This window comes from Triturus cristatus, chromosome 12 (assembly GCF_964204655.1).
Source record: "Triturus cristatus chromosome 12, aTriCri1.1, whole genome shotgun sequence".
NCBI classification, from domain to species: domain Eukaryota; kingdom Metazoa; phylum Chordata; class Amphibia; order Caudata; family Salamandridae; genus Triturus; species Triturus cristatus.
Genome location: NC_140595.1, coordinates 17,460,295 through 17,473,818, shown reverse-complemented (window position 1 = coordinate 17,473,818; position 13,524 = coordinate 17,460,295). Strand labels below are relative to the sequence as shown.

Below are 13,524 nucleotides of genomic sequence, written 5' to 3'. Positions count from 1 at the left end.
CAGCAGTGTCAGCCCTGGTTCCATGGGGGGCTTCTCATGGCACACGGGGGTCACCGGCTTCACTTGCAGCACAACGACAGCCCTGGTTCCATGGGGGCCCTCTCGGGGGTACATGGGGATCACCGACCTCTCTTGCAGCATTGTCAGCCCTGGTTCCATGGGGGGCTTCTCATGGCACACGGGGGTCACCGGCTTCACTTGCAGCACAGCGACAGCCCTGGTTCCATGGGGGCCCTCTCGGGGGTACATGGGGGTCACCGGCTTCACTTGCAGCAGCGTCAGCCCTGGTTCCATGGGGGGCTTCTCATGGCACACGGGGGTCACCGGCTTCACTTGCAGCACAGCGACAGCCCTGGTTCCATGGGGGCCCTCTCGGGGGTACATGGGGGTCACCGACCTCTCTTGCAGCAGCGTCAGCCCTGGTTCCATGGGGGGCTTCTCATGGCACACGGGGGTCACCGGCTTCACTTGCAGCACAGCGGCAGCCCTGGTTCCATGGGGGCCCTCTCGGGGGTACATGGGGGTCACCGACCTCTCTTGCAGCAGTGTCAGCCCTGGTTCCATGGGGGGCTTCTCATGGCACACGGGGGTCACCGGCTTCACTTGCAGCACAGCGACAGCCCTGGTTCCATGGGGGCCCTCTCGGGGGTACATGGGGGTCACCGACCTCTCTTGCAGCAGTGTCAGCCCTGGTTCCATGGGGGGCTTCTCATGGCACACGGGGGTCACCGGCTTCACTTGCAGCACAGCGGCAGCCCTGGTTCCATGGGGGCCCTCTCGGGGGTACATGGGGGTCACCGACCTCTCTTGCAGCAGTGTCAGCCCTGGTTCCATGGGGGGCTTCTCATGGCACACGGGGGTCACCGGCTTCACTTGCAGCACAGCGGCAGCCCTGGTTCCATGGGGGCCCTCTCGGGGGTACATGGGGGTCACGACCTCTCTTGCAGCAGTGTCAGCCCTGGTTCCATGGGGGGCTTCTCATGGCACACGGGGGTCACCGGCTTCACTTGCAGCACAGCGGCAGCCCTGGTTCCATGGGGGCCCTCTCGGGGGTACATGGGGGTCACCGACCTCTCTTGCAGCAGTGTCAGCCCTGGTTCCATGGGGGGCTTCTCATGGCACACGGGGGTCGCCGGCTTCACTTGCAGCACAGCGGCAGCCCTGGTTCCATGGGGACCCTCTCGGGGGTACATGGGGGTCACCGACCTCTCTTGCAGCAGTGTCAGCCCTGGTTCCATGGGGGGCTTCTCATGGCACACGGGGGTCACCGGCTCCACTTGCAGCACAGCGGCAGCCCTGGTTCCATGGGGGCCCTCTCGGGGGTACATGGGGGTCACCGACCTCTCTTGCAGCAGTGTCAGCCCTGGTTCCATGGGGGGCTTCTCGTGGCACACGGGGGTCACCGGCTTCACTTGCAGCACAGCGACAGCCCTGGTTCCATGGGGGCCCTCTCGGGGGTACATGGGGGTCACCGACCTCTCTTTCAGCAGTGTCAGCCCTGGTTCCATGGGGGGCTTCTCATGGCACACGGGGGTCACCGGCTTCACTTGCAGCACAGCGACAGCCCTGGTTCCATGGGGGCCCTCTCGGGGGTACATGGGGGTCACCGACCTCTCTTGCAGCATTGTCAGCCCTGGTTCCATGGGGGGCTTCTCATGGCACACGGGGGTCACCGGCTTCACTTGCAGCACAGCGACAGCCCTGGTTCCATGGGGGCCCTCTCGGGGGTACATGGGGGTCACCGGCTTCACTTGCAGCAGCGTCAGCCCTGGTTCCATGGGGGGCTTCTCATGGCACATGGGGGTCACCGGCTTCACTTGCAGCACAGCGGCAGCCCTGGTTCCATGGGGGCCCTCTCGGGGTACATGGGGGTCACGACCTCTCTTGCAGCAGTGTCAGCCCTGGTTCCATGGGGGGCTTCTCATGGCACACGGGGGTCACCGGCTTCACTTGCAGCACAGCGGCAGCCCTGGTTCCATGGGGGCCCTCTCGGGGGTACATGGGGGTCACCGACCTCTCTTGAATCAGTGTCAGCCCTGGTTCCATGGGGGGCTTCTCATGGCACACGGGGGTCGCCGGCTTCACTTGCAGCACAGCGGCAGCCCTGGTTCCATGTGGACCCTCTCGGGGGTACATGGGGGTCACCGACCTCTCTTGCAGCAGTGTCAGCCCTGGTTCCATGGGGGGCTTCTCATGGCACACGGGGGTCACCGGCTTCACTTGCAGCACAGCGACAGCCCTGGTTCCATGGGGGCCCTCTCGGGGGTACATGGGGGTCACCGACCTCTCTTGCAGCATTGTCAGCCCTGGTTCCATGGGGGGCTTCTCATGGCACACGGGGGTCACCGGATTCACTTGCAGCACAGCGACAGCCCTGGTTCCATGGGGGCCCTCTCGGGGGTACATGGGGGTCACCGGCTTCACTTGCAGCAGCGTCAGCCCTGGTTCCATGGGGGGCTTCTCATGGCACACGGGGGTCACCGGCTTCACTTGCAGCACAGCGGCAGCCCTGGTTCCATGGGGGCCCTCTCGGGGGTTCATGGGGGTCACCGACCTCTCTTGCAGCAGTGTCAGCCCTGGTTCCATGGGGGGGCTTCTCATGGCACACGGGGGTCACCGGCTTCACTTGCAGCACAGCGGCAGCCCTGGTTCCATGGGGGCCCTCTCGGGGGTACATGGGGGTCACCGACCTCTCTTGCAGCAGTGTCAGCCCTGGTTCCATGGGGGGCTTCTCATGGCACACGGGGGTCACCGGCTTCACTTGCAGCACAGCGACAGCCCTGGTTCCATGGGGGCCCTCTCGGGGGTACATGGGGGTCACCGACCTCTCTTGCAGCAGTGTCAGCCCTGGTTCCATGGGGGGCTTCTCATGGCACACGGGGGTCACCGGCTTCACTTGCAGCACAGCGACAGCCCTGGTTCCATGGGGGCCCTCTCGGGGGTACATGGGGGTCACCGACCTCTCTTGCAGCAGTGTCAGCCCTGGTTCCATGGGGGGCTTCTCATGGCACACGGGGGTCACCGGCTTCACTTGCAGCACAGCGACAGCCCTGGTTCCATGGGGGCCCTCTCGGGGGTACATGGGGGTCACCGACCTCTCTTGCAGCAGTGTCAGCCCTGGTTCCATGGGGGGCTTCTCATGGCACACGGGGCTCACCGACTTTTCTTACACAAAGACGACGGAACCTGGTCTAACGTTTGGCGCCTCCTGGCATATGGAGTCTGTGCTTACACGAGGACAGCGACACGGGGGCGGGGGGGGGGGGGGGGCGGGGTCACCAACTTCGCCTGCATGAGGGTGACAGCACATGGGGGGGGGGGTTTAGCTGGATTCGGTCTTTGGGCCTCACAGGCAGGTCCCAGGGATAGTGGCTAAAGTAGCCCTCTGCCGGGGCTAGTGTGGCACGGAGACACTGGTCAGAGGACATTCAGGCATGTTTGGTCTTAACCCAGGCAGAACCACTGGCCTGTGGCGGGGGGAATCGAGCAGTACTTCCCTCTGTGTTCACAGGGTTTTGTCTAAACAAAACTGGCAAAGAAGCCGAGCATGTCTATTGTGTCGGGGGGGGGGGGGTGGGGGGGGCAGAACAAGGACCCAGCTCTTTGGCAAGTTGTGTATTTCACCCCCAAGCCAGACATGTTAAAGGCTAGGATAGGATTTACAAAGCGCGCTTCTACCAGCTGGGGTCAAGGCGACGACAACTCATTTGTTCGCACAGGATGCGTTTGGTGGCCCCAGGGGGTGGCTGCAGGGGCGAGGGGGCGTGGCTCTGCCCCATGGACACTGTAGTGAGAGGCTCTTACCCGTTGCTCCCAGGGGGTGACGGCTGTGGGGGGGGGCTGGGGCTCGGCTCCTGCCACTTGTCCAGTGCTACTCGCAGCTAGGTGCTTCTGCGGTGCCACTGAAGACTCTTTAGGGAAGGGGTACCCCGGGGGGATGGGGTTCAGTATACCTTGTGTTCAGACATTAAAGTCTTTATTCTTTCCTTTCCTGGACCCGCCGCTGCTGCTGCTGTTTTATGGAGACAGATCGAGAGCCCGGCCCTGTGAGTACCACCGACCCCTACTGTCCTCACAGCTGCAGATGGGGGTCCGCAGGGGGCCCCGAGAGGAGGGGCGGGGGTGGAGGGGATGGGGAGCAAGAGAGCAGCGAGCAGGCATGAGCAGAGAGCAGGGTTGGAGTCGAAGAGGGTGAAGAGGGGTTAACAGGAGAGCTGCGAGGTGGAGAGTGGAAGGGACAGTTGATTGGGGTGGGGAGAGGAGGGGCAAGGCAAAGGTGGGCAAGACTGAAGGAGAAAGTTAAAGGGAGTCGGTGTGTTTTAAGGCATGGGCAAAGCGGGCAGTTGCACAGGGCTCCCACCTTCCAAAGACCCCCTCGTAAAGCGAGTTCTCTCTCACCTCTGTCCCCTTCTCCTGCTCAAGATCTCTTCCTCATCTCTGCCTTCAGCACCCGTCCTGACCTTCCTGCCACTTCCCTACATCAGCCCTCCGATGCTCCCCCCTCCTCGTCGGCCGCTCTCCCCTCCGTTCTTACTTCCCCCACGCCCCCTGTTCTTCATTCACTCCCTTTTCTCTTCTTCCTCCACTCCCTCTGTTGTCGCTTCCTCCACTCTCCGTGCTTCCTCCACTCTCCGTGCTTCCTCCACTCTCCGTGCTTCCTCCGCTCTCCGTGCTTCCTCCGCTCTCCGTGCTTCCTCCGCTCTCCGCGCTTCCTCCGCTCACTCCGCGCTTCCTCCGCTCACTCCGCGCTTCCTCCGCTCACTCCGCGCTTCCTCCACTCCCTCGATTGTTTTCTGGTCTCCCCCCTTCTCTATCCCGTCTCCTCGAGTTTACTTCATCTTATTCTCCTCCCTGTCTCTTCTTTCTCATCAATCCTCTTGTCTCCCTTCTCACCGCCCCACTGATGTCCCTCCTCCTCTAATCTAGAGCTTCTTGCCTTCTTTCTCTTCCTTACATTTCCACCTCTTCGTTCTCCTCCCTCCCCGCATTTACTCTTCACTCACATCCTTTCCTCCTCCTTTTCTAGCTCCACTTGCCAAGCTCCATTTTTTAGAGTTTTATATAGCGCGAACTAGACCGGAGACGTCGGGTATCGGAGCGCTTTACATGAGCTCCAGTTGTGTTCCAGATGGACACATTCATTTTTGTTGGGCTCGGGGAGATTAAGTGATTTGCCCAGAATCACAGGACGGTGAGCGTCGTTGCCGAGACTCGACCCCGGTTCCCCAGTTTGAGGTTGACTGCTCTAGCCTAAGGCTACATCCTCTCCTTTCAATTTTATTTTTAGTCCGCGACCCTCCCCGTTTCTATCTTCCCTTCTTCACGCTTCTTTTCCTTCCCACTTCTTTGGCTGTTCCTCCGCATCTTTTCCCTTTTCGCTCCTTTTTCTCTTAATTGTCCTATTTCTCCTTTAAAACTTGTTTTCTCTTGATCCTTTCAGCTTTTGTCTTCTCTTGATCATTCAAACTTGTCCTATTTTTATCCTTTAGACTTGTTTTTTTTCTATTTTACGATTTTCCTACATCACACTGCTTTTGATTTTCTTCCCTTTTTCCCTCTCTTGCTTCTTCTCTTCCCTTTGTTCCTCCTCGCGTCTTCCCCGGTCTCCTCGTCTTCTCTGTTTTCCCTCTTTCATTTCTTGTCCTGTCCTTCTTGCTCTGCTGCGACCGTCTCCCGCTCTCTCCTCTTATCTCTCCTCTCCCCCTGCTCGAGCTCTTGCACCGCAGTCTCTCCCCTCATTTCTCCCCACTTTCCTTCCTCGGCTCTGGTGCCTCCACCTTTCTTCCGGTTCCGGGGGGGGGGGGGGGGGGGGCTCTTATTACATCACACACCCTTCCCATGCACCCCGTCTCTGCTGCTTCCGCTGACGCTGCCTGCAGCCAAGGTCACCGTTGAGGTCTGTGCGGAGCCCTTTACCAGCCCCCCCCCCCCCCCTGAATGAGACGAGGGTGGGGTTCCTTGGTCTCCCACTTTACCGCCGCCCCCATTTGTCGTGGCCTTGATGCTGCCGGTGAGACAGCTCGGCTGTCACACCCCGAGCTTATCGAATGGAGGGCGAGGGAGGCGCGGGGGGCACTTTCATATCCGGGGCGTGAAATATTATATTATTAACTGAAGAGCTTTGAGGGAGCAAAGAGACAGCTCAGCTCCCGCCCGATCCTGCTCACAGGAGCAGTCTCAGGCTCCTGCCCCGAAGGAGCCCCTGGCACAGATATGAGCTCTGTGGCACCAGTCTCAGGGGCGCAGATATGAAGTCTGTGGTACAATCCTCCTGGCACAGATATGTGGTCTGTGGCACCAGTCTCAGGGGCACAGATATGTGGTCTGTGGCACCATTCTCCCTGGCACGGATATGTGGTCTGTGGTACCATTCTCCCTGGCACAGCTGGGCACAGGCCGTTGCTTCAGTTCCTGGACCGCTCCTGTTCCCAGTTCCTTCACTGTGACGGTCAGCTCTCTGGAGTGAGATGCCAGAGAAGAGAGAGTCCTCTGCAGGCACAAGAGACATCTCACACCCTCACCTGCCCGAAGAGAAGAGTCACAACACCGCAGCAGTGTCTCCGGCACTGGTACAACTTGGGGTGACCATCTGAGAATCCGTGGCGAGGCCGGGGGTTCACTGGAGAATCTAAAGTGAGGGGCAGCCTCAGCCTCCCGGGGAAGTCTTGGCAAGTGGGCGGAGTGGCGCAACCTCTGGGCTTTGAAGGGTCTGGGTGTCCGGAGTGGCAGAGGGCGCTCCTTTCTGGGCACCATGGGTCATGTTCTAAAGTGAGGCCTGCATGGGTGTGGCGGCTGAGGGGGGGTGGGGGGTGTTATCCGTTCCAGGTACCAAGGGTAATGTTCTAAAGTGAGGTGGCTGGGGGGGAGGGGGGGGGGTCTCCATTCTAGGCAGCCTGCTGGGCACAACTGCTTGTGCTGAGAGCTCTGCCAGGGAATGCCCTTGAACACTTGTGCCACTGCACCTGATGGGCCCGTTTCTTACATGTGGCGTCTTCCCTCCTGTCTTCTCCAGAGTTCCCTGTCAGTGCCAAACGGCGAGAGGGTGCGCACCCTGGCCGAGTTCCTGAACCACCACAAGAGGCGGAAGGCAGAGGAGAAGGACTTCGCCACAGACTATGTAAGGCTGGGGGTGGCTGTGGGGTGGAGGGAGCCGGGGGTGGCTGTGGAGTGGAGGGAGCCGGGGGTGGCTGTGGAGTGGAGGGAGCCGGGGGTGGCTGTGGAGTGGAGGGAGCCGGGGGTGGCTGTGGAGTGGAGGGAGCCGGGGGTGGCTGTGGAGTGGAGGGAGCCGGGGGTGGCTGTGGAGTGGAGGGAGCCGGGGGTGGCTGTGGAGTGGAGGGAGCCGGGGGTGGCTGTGGGGTGGAGGGAGCCGGGGGTGGCTGTGGGGTGGAGGGAGCCGGGGGTGGCTGTGGGGTGGAAGGAGCCGGGGGTGGCTGTAGGGAGCTGGGGGTGGCTGTAGGGAGCCGGGGGTGGCTGTAGGGAGCCGGGGGTGGCTGTGGAGTGGAGGGAGCCGGGAGTGGCTGGGGGGGTGAAGGGAACTGGGGGTGGCTGTGGGGTGGAGGGAGCCGGGGGTGGCTGGAGGGAGCCTGGAGTGGCTGTAGGTTGGAGGGAGCCTGGAGTGGCTGTGGGGTGGAGGGAGCTGGGGGTGGCTGTGGGGTGGAGGGAGCTGGGGGTTGGCTGTGGGGTGGAGGGAGCCGGGGGGTGGTTGTGGGGTGGAGGGAGCCGGGGGGTGGCTGTGGGGTGGAGGGAGCCACTGGTTGCTGGGGTGGTGTGGGAGGTGGCTGGAGGGGGGGGGGGTTGGGAGGCGGTGGCTGGAGGGGGGGGGCGTTGGGAGGCGGTGGTTTGGGAGGCGGTGGTGGCTGCTCCTGGCCCTGGAACACTGGGGCCTCCTGTTTCTCTTTCCCTTTTAACCGGTGCCCCCTCTTTATTCCAGGCCAGTGATGCGGACAAGAGTGAGGACAATCTGGTGGTGGACGAGGTGAGTGTGGCACGGGCACCAGGCCCTGTTCTTCGGCTATTGTGCATTGTACAGCACCTCCTCCAGCGGGTGCTAGTGTCACACACATTCAAGTATACAAAAAGAGCGATGGATGGAATGCTTAAATTAATCTCAGCCCCTGGTAATCACTCTGAACCGTATCCCAATTCCATTGTTACTTTGCACACAACGTCACCGCAGGTTGGACCCAGCCATATGCAAATCAGTCTTGACCCTTCTCCAGTAGGAGCATTCCAGCCGAACTGCCAGGCCAGGCCAGGCCAGTCCCTCCCTGAACCGGAACACAAGTAACCCAGGACCGGTTTCGCCCTAGTTACGGGCTCATCAGATGGGTACAGTTGGTTCCAGTGACACTCCGCACAGGATCCACGTCTGGGCATACCCCTCCCACTTACGACACACTGAAGTGTACAAAATAGTGACTGATTTGCATACAGCTGGGTCCAGACTGAGGTGGCATGGTGTGCAAAATAACAATGCCTTGGGATACGGCCCGAGTGATCACTAGTGACTGAGATGAATGCAAGCGTTCCACCATCACTTGAACACTTGGAGTGTAACACAGGGTCTAGTTGGGGAGTGGCATGTATCACCCTGCCAGTCCCAGAACCACCTGTCCTACAGGTGGCAGCCTTGTATCCCCCTGCCAGTCCCTGACCCACCTGTCCTACAGGTGGCAGCCTTGTATCACCCTGCCAGTCCCAGACCCACCTGTCCTACAGGTGGCAGCCTTGTATCCCCCTGCCAGTCCCTGACCCACCTGTCCTACGTGGCAACCCTGTATCCCCCTTCCAGTCCGCTTAGACACCTGTTCTAGAGTTTGCAGCACTGTACCCCCCAACTAGTCCTCTGAGCTGCCTGTCCCTAATGGTGGCAACCCTAGAATCTTTCTGCCAGTTTCCTCCCTCAGGAGGGTGGAAACTGTGCCTTGTATCCCTGCATTGTCTTTTGAGCACTTCCTGGGCACTGCCCACGGAGTGCACAGTGTGTATAGCCCCAGAACGTTTTGCTTTGGGTGGCAAATGCCACATTATGATCTGTCTGCTCACAGCCCTGCACCCTCTCCCTTCTCAGGACCCTGCGTCCCCCCGCAGTGTGCACTCCTACTCTTCACGCGAGAATGGCGTAGAGAAGACTCTGGGGCAGCGGAAGGATGCCATGCCTGCCAGTCCCACCTCGATGACCTCGTCCAGCAGCACCTCGCCGTCCAGGAGCAAGGATCTGCCAACGGTACCCGTCTTGTGTGCCTCGCTTCCTGAGGGGTGGAGTGGGGTGTCGCAGAGGAGCCTGAAAAGGCAGATCAGAGGGGTACAGGGGGATTATAGGACTATGACGCTTAAGGCGTCTGTGTCCACCTTTGTGACCAGTGGTTGTGCCAAAGGCTGCATCTGTTAGTAGTGAAACACCAGTGTCCGATGACACCACATCACGTGACCCTAATCCCCCCACAGGATTACGCTTGCATGTTCTTGGTCTCCAGGTAGGCGATGCACGGGATGGATTTTGTGGTTTGGGCTGCCTTCAATCAGAGGGCTGAGCGGTCCTGGCTTTCTGGTTAAATAGTTGCATTGCTCTGTTCCGCAGGGGTTTGCACCCTCCTGTATTTGATGCCCACCATCTTGGGATGAGGGTCACGGGGGTACTGCGCATGCGTCGTTTCTGACACTCGTCAGTAAACATGACAGCTCACCCAAACTTTGCTTCTCTTCACTCTTGGGTTTCTCTCAATTTCAGCAGCAGGTGGAGAAAGCTGGTACCCCTGGATTGAAGTCCAGCACCCCGAATTCCCAGGGGGAGCCGAGTGCTCCAGGACCAAGCATTGCCAGCCAGCCTTTCCGCTCGGGTGTAACGAAGAGTAGCGTGGAGGCTTTGGGTAAGTGTGCTCGGGATCTGCCCACACCCAGTGGTGCCTCAGATGTAAGATGTGACTGAGTAGACCTGGCAGACGCTTCTACGATGCTGCGTGTGTGTCAGAGACCAGCATTCAGTCCACCTAGAGCTTAGGGTACCCAGACAAGTTTGGGCCTCCACGCATGCTGTGTTTGGGAGGGGGAGGGAGTATTCCTTAAAATGCTGATGGGGTGGTAAATGCTTCTGTTGTTTTGCAGCATGATTCCTTTCCTGGATTCACCTGATGTGCATCATTCCGCCACCTAGTGAGTGTGTTCAAGGCGCCCGGGCTGGTTTCATTTATTTAACACCCATGCTGTCTCTCCGCTTCCCCAGCTTTAGGCCTCCGGAACCCGCTGTCTGTCCAGGGTTCGTATCCAGCTGCCTTCAGCTTGGCTCACGCCTCTGTCAATGGTGACATGGCGGCAGCTGGGGCCTACGCTGGCCTTCACCTCATGTCTCCTCAGATCAACGGGGCATCGGGCTCTGTGGCAGCAGGCAGCTATGGGCGATCACCACTGGTAGGTCTACTCCTCTTCTGGTGGTTGGGGCATGGGAAGCTTCTAGGATAGCAGGTGGTGTCGTAAGACCATGTGCTAAGCATGGTGTCTGCGGCGGGAATTTGCGGCTTGAGGCAAGCACCGTGTTGTAGATGGTGGCCAATGGCCGGTGCTCCCAAGGATGTCTTGGTCCTAATGCTAAGGTTGCTTCTCTGCAGGTAGGCTACGATCCTCACTCTCACATGCGGGTCCCAGGCCTTGGAGCAGGCATGCCGGCTTCTGGAAAACCGTAAGTGGGGTTCTTTCTTCTGAGCTCAATCTCTGGTGCTTAGTTCTGGGGTGGAGAGTTGCGCTGTTGTTCTGATGTAGCAGTGGCCATAATCATAAGTGTAGAACTATGTTGCAAAGCAAATGTAATGGTAACGGTCGCAAGGAGTAGTGCTTTGACTATACGAAGTGCATCAGTTGGTGTCAAGATGTTGACAAAAGGGGCCAGATCTCATTTTAAGGTATAGGAGTTTCTGACATTTTCTCAGTTCTTTAACATGTTTGTTTTGTGTAGATGTCTGTGCTCAGAAAGCTGCTCTGGTAGAAGCTGTGCCCACAGTTCCAAATATGGACTGCCAGTTAGATCTTGAGCTTGGCATTTGCTTCAGTATTTGAGCTCCCACCTTTGTGTTTGCCTCGTTACTGATAAACATTCAGGTCTCTGAGTTTTATTTCCATCTCTGCTACTCTTTCAGTGCCTACTCGTTCCACGTGAGTGCTGATGGACAGATGCAACCGGTGCCATTCCCGCCCGATGCCCTGATCGGCTCTGGTATCCCCCGCCATGCCCGACAGTTGCATACCCTGAACCATGGTGAGGTGGTCTGCGCGGTGACCATCAGCAATTCCACGCGGCACGTCTATACGGGAGGCAAGGGTTGCGTGAAAGTGTGGGACGTGGGCCAGCCGGGCACCAAGACTCCTGTGGCTCAGCTAGACTGCCTGGTAAGAGACAAGGAGGCAGTGCCAGTGTGGTGCCAGAGCAGTTTCTTTTTCTTACTTGTTGAAGTGTATGGTAGCTTTTTTCTTCCTTCCTTGGTGTCAATAGCAAAATGAGACAAATGAATTGCCCTGAAGTTACATTAAGAGTTGTGAACCCTGGCTTGAAATATTAAGGATCAGAGGAAGGTGCAGTTTGCCTAAAATGTCCCTCAAATCTTATGTTTAGTGAAGTTCCCTTATCCCAAACGTTTATTGCATAAAATCCTTCTCTGAATGTTGCATATATGCTCGAACCTTTTTTAATTTTTTGATCTTTCTTGTGCAGAACCGGGATAACTACATCCGCTCCTGTAAGCTCCTCCCTGACGGGCGGAGCCTCATTGTGGGTGGGGAAGCCAGCACGTTGTCTATTTGGGACTTGGCCACGCCGACCCCGCGGATAAAGGCAGAGTTGACGTCTTCGGCGCCCGCCTGCTACGCCTTGGCCATCAGCCCCGACGCCAAAGTCTGCTTCTCCTGCTGCAGCGATGGCAACATTGTAGTGTGGGACCTGCAGAACCAGACGCTGGTCAGGTGAGCACCTTGTGTAATTGTTTCGACTTCCAACCCTTGGAGTCATGAGAGCGTACATTCTGAGCTTTGTTTTCAGCTTTCGGACTCGTTGACCCCCTATGTTAAGGACTGAAGACTCCTTTGTCTTGAAACAACAGTAAACTACATGACTCGTACTCGTGTGGGTACTAATTCTTGCCACAGGTTTGCCAGATTTTGATGAATGATCATCTCTATGAATACCCTCTGGTTATCAGCCACATCGATGGACCCGGCAGTAGAGGCGTAAAGAGACTTCTCCAGAAAAGCCAAGTGAAAGCTGAAATTATCGGGGAGGGAGGGGCTGTTGTTTTTAATGAATTACTTGCACATCACTTTCTTTTTATCACTTTAGTACTTTGTCTTATTTTGCAACCTGTGAAAAAGTACATTACTGAAATTGAATTTATATGAGCGGGAGGGAGAGCCACTGCTTGAAATGTAACTCTTTTGTAAATTTTACTGGTGTTCAGTGCCATTTGTGGTATTAACTAGAACCGCCATTTTAGATAGGTACTCTAGTTGTTTTACACAGTCCGGCCCCGTACTTAATGAAGCCCGGGGCACGGACGCGCAGGTAAGGATAAAGCTCGGTCCCTGCTCGGCACTACTCCGCTGCAACAGGCATCTTGACAATAGGAAGCCAGGGGGGGTCACATCTGCCCTCAGCGGGCGCGCAACTGCCACACCAAAGGCACACTAAAGGCAAGCCCATTTGTGGCCGGCCGGGGCCAGGGGCTAGAACTCCTGCCCGTTTGCAGCTAGCCTGGATCACCTTCTTCCCCGCACAACTTCAGGCATATAATACATCAACAGGTGAGCTCTGTCATCACTCTGTGCTCCCTGATGGGCCACACCGGGTCTGCAACCATGGCAAATGGGAGGTAGGAAACCGTGAAACCGCGCCATCTGATCGAGACTACTAGCCGCTGATTCCTTAATGTAGAATTATCCCCAGGCATGAGACTGGACCCAGAAAACTTTCTTGCCCAGCATCTCTGCGTGCCGGGGAGCTGTACCACGCGACTCCGCCCCGACGTCTTCCACGGGCGTGACGTCAGTGAGGTCACATAAGCCCCACCCCGGCGCGCTGACGTCAGTTTTCTTCTTTTCCGCATGCAACGCGGATCCGGATCGTGTTCCTGGCATGTTTTCGGGCCTTCTTTTTCCGCTTTCAGCGATTTTTTTTTTTGGGAAACGTGTGCGAATGCCTTCAGGCTTCAAGACGTGCTCGTCTTGCGCACGCCAGATGTCGGCGACGGATCCTCACCCCATCTGCATGTGGTGTTTGGGGGAGCACCACGACTCCACGGATTGTGAGGCATGTCAACAAATGAAGCCGAAGTCCCGGCGAGAGCGCCGGATGAAGCTCCTTTCAGCACGCATGTCCAGGTCGGCTGCGTCGACGCGTCCGTCCCCCGCGGACGGCTTCAAGAACAGCTGCCTCACCTAAACCCTATGTTGTGCAGTGCCCAAAACAAAGAGGAGCCCGGCACTTGCCTGAGCCCACGACCCTCCAGGGTCATCGGAAGGGGAGTCACAGCCTCCACTTCCCCT

The 13,524-nt window shown here is 58.2% G+C and overlaps 1 protein-coding gene across 4 annotated transcripts in view; it reads left to right on the top strand.

Annotated features, from left to right (window-relative positions):
- The window catches only part of LOC146772213 (transducin-like enhancer protein 1), a 150,176-nt gene that overhangs the window by 116,951 nt on the left and 19,701 nt on the right, over positions 1-13,524 (top strand). For 2 of the 4 annotated variants that reach the window (XM_085638842.1, XM_085638845.1), the window contains exons 9-17: positions 4,030-4,046; positions 7,013-7,117; positions 7,931-7,975; positions 9,071-9,226; positions 9,731-9,869; positions 10,223-10,411; positions 10,609-10,675; positions 11,130-11,379; positions 11,702-11,949. In XM_085638842.1, the coding sequence (XP_085494968.1) occupies positions 4,030-4,046; positions 7,013-7,117; positions 7,931-7,975; positions 9,071-9,226; positions 9,731-9,869; positions 10,223-10,411; positions 10,609-10,675; positions 11,130-11,379; positions 11,702-11,949 (1,216 nt within the window). Of the gene's footprint in view, positions 1-4,029; positions 4,047-7,012; positions 7,118-7,930; positions 7,976-9,070; positions 9,227-9,730; positions 9,870-10,222; positions 10,412-10,604; positions 10,676-11,129; positions 11,380-11,701; positions 11,950-13,524 lie in introns of all 4 variants that reach the window. The other 2 variants (XM_085638844.1, XM_085638843.1) reach the window with 2 other exon arrangements.